This window comes from Emys orbicularis, chromosome 12, assembly GCF_028017835.1.
Source record: "Emys orbicularis isolate rEmyOrb1 chromosome 12, rEmyOrb1.hap1, whole genome shotgun sequence".
NCBI classification, from domain to species: Eukaryota; Metazoa; Chordata; order Testudines; family Emydidae; genus Emys; species Emys orbicularis.
The window spans coordinates 25165413-25174188 of NC_088694.1; the positions used below are offsets into that span (position 1 = coordinate 25165413).

General features: G+C 44.4%; 1 protein-coding gene across 1 annotated transcript; it reads right to left on the reverse strand.

The window, feature by feature from the left end:
* Positions 1–3009: 3009 nt before the first annotated feature.
* SRSF6 (serine and arginine rich splicing factor 6) lies at positions 3010–8256 on the reverse strand. Its single transcript, XM_065414251.1, has 6 exons — positions 8061–8256; positions 7597–7745; positions 5648–5781; positions 5207–5415; positions 4690–4773; positions 3010–4559 (listed from the first exon to the last, which is right to left on the reverse strand). Exons 1-6 carry the CDS (start codon positions 8165–8167, stop codon positions 4202–4204), a joined length of 1041 nt encoding a protein of 346 aa, XP_065270323.1. The 5' UTR covers positions 8168–8256; the 3' UTR covers positions 3010–4201.
* Positions 8257–8776: the final 520 nt, after the last annotated feature.

Here is an 8776-nt window from a genome sequence, read left to right on the forward strand (position 1 = left end):
CAGGGTCCCTGCTATTGCAGGCAACCTCAATTGGTTAATCTGGGAGATTTACAATATTTTAAATTCAATTTTGTTTCATTCATGAGGGTTATTCTCTCCTGACTATCCCAACAGAGAAACAGTGTGAGATGATTCCATGATATTTCAACCTAGAAGCGGCATATTTCAAGTGTTTGTTAATGAACTGTGCTTGCAACTCATGTTTCCTTAGTTGTGTGAATTCCAAATACATCAAAGCTAAGACGACCCTTCAAAAAAAGGGGCATCGATTTCTGCTATTTGATCATCCTCACTCAACTTTTGAAGTCCAAATACACACATGAAAAATCACATCTTTTTTGGCATCTATTAGAGGGGAAAATTTATCCTAATCAGTGACCAAAAACTTGCTCTAAGACTCTAATTACAATACTATAGCACAATTCACATTTAGCTATAAGGTGACAATTTCAGTAGGAATGAGAAATTTCCACTAAGTTAAAATAGAGAAAGGACACCAGCATAACTTTATGCAGTAACATAAGGTCACATATCAAGGCCTTCACAGCATGCTAGAACTAAATTCTATGGCAAGGACTCTGGATTCTGCACAGTTTGGAAGGGAAGTTCCACAGCAGCTTCCCTGACATTAAAAATGGAAAGTTTAACTGAATTAAATATAAATACAGTACTATAGCCTTTGGATTATTCTTTGATATCACATTTAACCTCATGATTCTCACGCTGTGTGATGTGTGTTCATACTAAGGGTGCATAAGCTGAGTTGAATTTCATGGGAAACTAGGGTTGGCAGCTAGATGGCTGGGGGATGTGTGGGAGTGTTTGTGGGACAAGCACACTACGTGGATGTTTCTGCCAAAATATCGAGTTGTTAAAGTTCAAGTGTGTGTGTGTTGTTTTCAGGGTCTACCATGAACACCCAAGTGTCAGGCTGTTGGCAGATAAAGGACTTATCTACACAGACAATCGAAGCAATGTGCTGATAGTTTGAGGGTAGCTGCAGTGGCTAGTGCAATGATAGGAATGCTAGCATACAGCACCCATTAACATTTTTAAGACTTTCTAGTAAAGATGCCCCATCTCTCCAATATTCTCCTTACAACCAAAAGGAGGAAAAACACATGTTCATTACAAGTTGAGATCATGGAACAATTCTGTGAGAGGGATGTGAACGTGGCAGCAAATTCTGCTGTATCCCAAAGTAACTTGGGGTACTGCTTACAGCCAAATTGAACTTAACACTTTTCCCACAATGTCTGAAATTCCAAAATAATTTAGTACTAAATAATGGGTCAGTAGATGTGCCTCTGCTTCAGACTGACTAGTCTGCTACCTCTGCCGAAGGCATGAGGCAACATTATACTAGAACAGGGGTTCTCAATTCCCCCCACCCCCACTTAAATTTGAGTTATGCTCAGCCCCTTACAAAATGAGCCTTACCAATGTTATCTAGATGGAACTTTGGCCATGGTTTCCAAAAAAATGGCAGTCCTTTGACCCTGCTGTCTAACTGTGCATATAGGCTGACAGTGTTTCCCAAATGCGGCCCCTAGAGGCTTTTCTTGAGGCCACAGCATCCTGGGCAGCGATTGGGGGGTGGAACTAGCACTCCTCCCCCAGGGCTGCCAGTAGGGGCTGGTCCCTGACCCCTTCTGGAGCCACAAACACTGTAGGAGCAGGCACACAGTATGAGTTCCCCCCTTCCCGGGGGTGGTGGGGCACAGGCTTCATCCCTGGGGTGATGGGCAGCAGGATCCTTCCCTCAGCTGCAGGGCTTTGGGTTCTTGCCCCAGGGATGTGGCCCTTGGCTCACCCCCCACACATCATCCCTGGCCCCCATTGGCTTCCCCAGTCCCCAAATCGTGAAGTGGAACCCCAGGCTCCAGCCCTGGTCTCACCCACCCCATCACCCCCCGTCTCCTGCTGATTCCTTTAGCCCATTGTCCCTAGCAAGTCTGCTGTGAAACGTGATATTAAATATACAAATAGTCACTTTTAACAGTAGCAGACTTACTAGCTAGCAAGTCTTAAAAAAGCAACCAAAAAGCAAAACATGCAAAGCACCATACTTGTGTTTCTATTCTGTTTTAAGTCCAGTAAAGAACAGAGACAAATGCACATTTTTAATACTGAGTCTGAAAAAAACCCTACATAAATAAATTACAATGATTTGGACATGTATATGTGCATGTTTGTTTTTCCTAAAGTAAATTAAGTATTTTAGGAAAAACAGTCAGAGCAGCCACCAGGAAGAGTTGGTGGCCACACTGAGGTCACCCAAAAATTTGTTGAGAACACCCATGGGCTAGGAAACCTTTTAAAAGCACATCCTTAACCAGAAAGGTCCAAAGATTTCAGAGCAATCTCTCTCATTTTCAGCAGCAAATAATGCTAGCAAGCACTGCAAACTGATGCTCCTGGTTGCAATACCATTAACTGAAACTTGGTCCAGCCACCCCACCATTGCGACCCTGTGAGCAAGGAGGCTCAACACCCCCTTGAAAGTCTCATGCCCCAGCTGAGACTCAATGTACTAGAAGAAATAATTTGCCTCACTGACATACACTGGTGTCTTACTAAAGAACGGAAATACTATTTCAAGATTGATCAAGCAAATGGTTTTGTTTAAGGGATATACTTTCAACCAGGCTGAAATCCACCTTGTTTCCAGGTGTCGCTTATGCCTACAAAATAAACACCAGGGACAGATACACAGATGCAAGATGCACCCACATAAGGGAAGCTTTCTGAATGCTTATACCTGCCCACAATTAAAATATTCTCAATCAAGGAATTTAGAGACCAAATGTTACATTGGTGTAAGATCAATACTACGTGTAATAAACTAAAGTATTTCCTACCACATCTCATTTGTTTTATCAAGAGACCTGATGAGTTCTCTACACAGCAAGTATCTACCCCAGAAGCAGCCACAATTTGTCATGGAGGTGGATCCAACACAATATAGCCAGAAAAGAATTAAGCTATACTATAATAAAAGCACAAGAGTTTGAGTCACTGATTTAATTTTATACAAGTAAAACTACACATTGTATAAAGATTACAAGGCAGTTCTAATGTTTGCTATTGCATGTTACAAAAATCAATTTAGCTATAAAGGGGGCTTTTGGGATGGATTCTACTCCACAATTTAAGTGAATTGGCAACTCTGGTTTAGCAAAGCCTTCTGTTAAGACTAGAACTCTAGCTCCAATACATTAAGATCCCATAGGTTTAGATTCATACACAACAGGATTGTGGTTCTCATATTTTGAAGCGAAGTGGGTGTTAAATGAATCATAGGGGAAGGAAGGCAGCTTTGCTCAGTTTTACATACCCAATAAGTAAATATTTAGAGGCCTGCAAACAATACAAGACACTAATGACATGGACCACATCCAGAAAGACACCATTGTGTCTGAGAATTGGAGTGTCTCCTGGAATTCAAGCAAACTAAAAAAAGTCACATTACTTCCATTATGTGAACTTGGTTACTTATGAGTGTAGGCAATACTGCATCATGTCAAGCTACAAAATAGTACCTTTATTAGCTTTTTAATACAATCATTATGGGGAAGGAGAAAAGAAGAAACTTTTGGCAAGCTGAATTAAGATACAGCACAACTGAAGTGCTCCAAATTGAGTTTATTGCTGGTCTGAAATTTGCCTAGTTTTATGTTAACCATATGTCCAGTTCACATTCTGCTTCCACAAATTAAGATAGCCACATCATCTATACTGACCTGTTCAACAAGGCTGTCTGTCATGCCTCTAGGTAGCAAGCCATAACCCATTAAACTACTAAAGTCCATAATTTTAAAACAGTGAAAAAATTAGGAAAAATAATGTTCTCAAAATGCCTGAACTTAAACCTCATACTCAAGAGTATTTTTAATATAAAAAACCACTTTCCACCCAACAGCAGATAAGTTATTCCTGCTGAAATGCTATAAAATTAAAAGTTTAGCTTAATCTCTACAAAAGGGGGGCTTTTTCCTGCTTTGTACATTACTGTACGACCTCATCTTTTCATCAAATCTGGATACGAATCAAATCTTTATGCCTCATTACTTGGTTCTCAGGCCATTCCCTTCTGCAAGAGAAGAAACCAACTTCTTAAGTACTAACATAAAAGATTAATGGCCTGGCAAGTAGGAAAATGTTCCATAATAGTGTGCAAAGTAAGAGGAGAGTTCTAGTCTTAATCTCTTGAACTAGATCTTGACCGTGAGCGAGATTTTGAGCGAGACCTGGAGCGGGACCTTGATGCAGCTCTTTTGGGCGGTGACTCAGAGCGAGCCTTGGCAGGTGGTTGCTGCTGTGGTGATTTGGAACGAGACCTACTCCTTGACCTGGATTTAGACTTAGCCTCTCCTTTACCATTCTCTTTGGGAGAGCGAGACATGGACCTAGACCTGCTGCGAGACTTCTCAGATTTCTCCTTGGATCTGCTGCGGGAGCCCCGGTCAGACTTGGGTTTAGATTTGCTCTTTGATCTAGACTTCCTGCTTTTAGATCTGGAACGTGAACGATCTTTGCTTCGTGACCTGGATTTAGATCTTTAAAAGAACACAATCTTTATTCGACATGAACTGATATGTACCCATGACAGTTCTATATACAGTTACCAACTAAAGGTAATAATTGATGGATTAACAAAAAGCACCATTAAACACACAGATTACTCACCGCGAGCGGCTTTTTGAGGCACTACGGGATCTGCTGCGGCTACTCCTACGACTTCTGCTTCGTGACCTTCTTCTAGATCGTGACCTGGTGACATTTCAAAAAGTATCTATGACATTCTATACCAATTTGAGATTTATTTTTTTTAGCCTGGTATGTCCTGCTCCCCCCTTACTTTAGCACAGCCAAAGTGTCTAACAATGAAGAATTTTTAGCAACAGGAGTGGCCATACCAGAGCAGATCATTGGTCCATCTAGGTCCAGAATACCATCTGTCAGTAGCCTATACTTGATGTTTCAGAGGAAGGTGAAACGTCCTCCCCATAATGCACCTGGTCAACTATGCAATGTTACATCATGGAAAAACATTCCTTCCAGACCCCTGGGAGTCATCTTATCCCTGAAGTATCAACAAATTATAAAGGTAATGATTACTCTTAACGTTAAGAGTACATATAATAGGCCCTCTCTCATTAGAGCTAATAGTCTTTGCTATAAAGCTCAAGAGTTTCAAAGTTACCTTGACCTGCTGCCAGAGTAAGATCGCCTATGGCTTGTCCGTGGCTTGTCTTCAACCAGCCTGATTTTCCTGCCATTTATCTCTGTGCCATCCAATTTGTCCAGAGCACGCTTCATGTCAGAGTAAGACCGGAATTCAATTACCCCTTCATTTGTGCGTTCTTTGTGAGCATCAGCATAGGTTACCTCACCAGCTTGCCTCATGAAATCCTTAGAAAGCAGATGAAGAGTTACATAACCATTTCACGTTTATGCAGTGCAACCAGGTCACTAAGTCAAATCTGAAGAGATGCAAAGGACTAACAGTGTAAACAGCCACGCCTGAATACATTTCAAAACATTTCTGCTAAATAACGAAGAACATTCAAATTAAAATGAAATCTTGTATTGCTTTCTGCTAGTCACAAGTGGCTCTATTAAGAGATTTCACATTAATACATACTTTCAAATCCTGCCAACTACAACGACTGGAAAGGTTTTCAACAATCAGTCTGTATTCTGTACGAACAGGTGGTCCATATTTATCTCTTCCTGATTGTCTCCGACTGCTATATCCACCGCCTCCACCACCCCCACCTTTATTGTGCAAAGAAAGAAAGTTAGATTGTCTCATAATGTGAAGGCAGCTAAATGTTCTGAAAAAGTTAGTTAAACACAGATTATATTTACTGCAGTAGGACTTTATCTTTCTAAACCTCCAACAAAGATGCAATTTTGCCATGATCTATATTAATGGCAAATCAAACAGACTAAAATCCTACAAGTCTGTGCTCCTAAGATCTGTTAGAGAGTGACTGCTCCTTTATTAGATTTACCTTGCTAAGTTTTATTTTACAGAACATTGTAAAATATAAAACTTAACTGATTACATGCATTTCTACATTTTACAAAAACGTTTACTAGTTACGCTAAGTACTTACATCACAGTATGAGGTTTTTGGTGGTTGGCCACAAAACACGCAAGGTAACAGTCACCTAGTTCAGTTTAACCAGTTTTGTCTAACCCTTGGAATCCTCACCATCACCCTGCGTCTAATGGCAAAAGGCTGCTGTCGTCATGGCTTCCGGTAAGGTCAGCCAAAGGGTCATAGGGCAAGGGTCACACAATGTATGGAAAAGCCATGGCCAATCAGGAAAGGCAGTCATCTTAGCCTCAGTGGACACAGCCTCAGCCCCACTGGTCACTTTTAAATTGAAACATCAAGGACTTGTTAAAAAGTTTGAATTGGACATGCAACAATTTTAAACAACATACATTTGAATTTTTAAAAACTTGTAAAAGACAGACTCCCACCCACCCAATAACACAAGCATCTAGAGCAGTGATACTCAGATTGAGGCTCACGAGCCACAAGTGGCTCTTAATGTGTCTCTTGCAGCTGTTTGCAGCACATGATATTAAAACACCGTGATTTCATTAGCAGCCAATCTGGATACTTTTTCTAAGTTATAAACAATTATAGTTGCTAAAAATAATGATACTTGGTCAGTCACTTTGCTGAGAGAATAATATATATACACATAAAAACTAAATATTTCCCATCATACTGTTTAAATATGAATAGTACTATAGTAAATGAAACAATGAATTCACACTACTGTGGCTCTTTTGGGTAATGCTGATCACTAATTTGGCTCCTGAACCACTGAGGTCTGAGTATCATTGATCTAGAGTTTACTCAAAGATATATCACACTTACTACTCTTAAATTGCAATACCATGCCAATTAAGCTATAGTCAGCTGAATTACTCATGCTGTATAGCAACAACTACACAAAATGAGTTTTTCCCTTTTTACGATACTTCCCACTTCCCATATTTCCTACAATCTGTCTCAAGTAAACCCTTCCCTCCCCCACCACTAAGTTCTGTATATTCAATTGAAACACATTACAGTTCACAGCTGAGTGCTTCTACCATGGCCAGATATGTAATTTTTCACTTAAAAGCTTCCAAATATTTAAGTTAATATAACCAATCTCTTCTAATGAAGAGCAGGGAATCCTTACTAGATTAAGACTACATTTAAGATTTGCAAATAAAATTGTCCCCCTAGTCTGCTTCATATGCAATTACAGGTACCAATGAGTGCAGTTCTATTCTAGGGTACCTAAAGCGCAAGGCGTGTGCTAGCAAAGAGGCTTGTAAAGCAAAGCTTGGCAGGTCATCCTGCAGCCAACGTTGCACAAGGGGTACCCCCAATAGCCAAGCACACCATGCCCGGTGAGATGGTCAGTGCCATCCCTCCCACACCCCAGGGGACCGGTCCCACGCACCCAGCAGCCCTCTGCAGAAGGGATACGCGGCCAATGCAGCAGTGGCTGGCCGAACACCGCCCCAACCCCCCCGCCCCGCCAAGGCTAAGAGCCGGGGCAAGGAGCTGTACTCACTGCGGCTGCTGTAGCTGTACCCGTCCCTGTCCCGGCGGGGGCCCCGGGCGTGCTCCACTATCACCCGCTCCCCGCACAGGTCTTTGCCGTTCAGCTCGTAAACGGCATCGTCGGCGTCGCGGGAGTCCTCGAACTCCACGAACCCGTAGCTGCGGGGTCAGAGATCGGCCGTCAGGGAGCGAGGCCCGGTTGCCACGGTGCACCGCCCCCACGGAAACTAACCAGCCCCGGAGCTCCGCGCGGCGGGACAATGGAGCCAGCCCCGCCGCAGCGCCCCCGCTCCCCGCCCCCACCGCCGCCATTTTGAACGCGGCGCCACGCGGCAGCCGCGGGCCCCACCACTAGCCTCCGAAGGGCCTGGCCATTGCCCCCTCCCCGCCAGGGGCCTGCTCAGGACGGGGCCGCGCTCTGCCCCCAAGCCCTCCCCGCCGACCCGACTGCCCAGGGCGCCCCGGCCGCCTCACCCGTTCTTGAGATCGACCTCGAGCAGGCGGCCATAGCCGCTAAAGAAGCGCTGGATGTCCTTCTCCCGGACGTGGTAGCTGAGGCGCCCGATGTAGACGCGCGGCATCTCCGCAGGGCAGATGGGAGGCAGGACGAGGAGAGCTCGGTGCTGTGGGGCCCGCACCGTCCCAGAAGCGCGGCCTGCTCCACAGCACAATGGCGCCTGCCGCCCGCGCACGCTTTTATATCGGGGGCGGGGCGTAGACCACTACGTCACCACGGAAAACGTGCTGTGCGCCGAGGCGCGTCCGGAGGTGGCGGAGAAGGGAAGCTCTTTCCCTCTGCACATGCGCCTAGCTCTTGCACATTTTCCATAGCTCGGGGAGCGATTCTTCTGCGCATCATTTCCCCGCGCAGACCGAGCGCTGTTCCTGTGCGCATGCGCAGAGATCTCCCCTCAGCCCAGATTGGGGTGGGGCTGCAGTGATAGTGTTGTCACCAGTGCCTGTAAAGCGTGCGCCGTTCTTCCTATGACAGGCTGCGTCCGCAACCGTGGGGCGCGCGTCGTTCTTTCTGTGACAGGCTGCGTCTGCACTTCAAACGCTACAGCGCTGTAGCTGCTGTGCTTCCATGTAGACACTCACTATAGCAATGAGTGGGGTTCTCCCATCCCTGTAAGTAATCCACCTCCCTGGTGCCAGGGCTACACTACAAAGTTAGGTAGATGGAAGCCGCC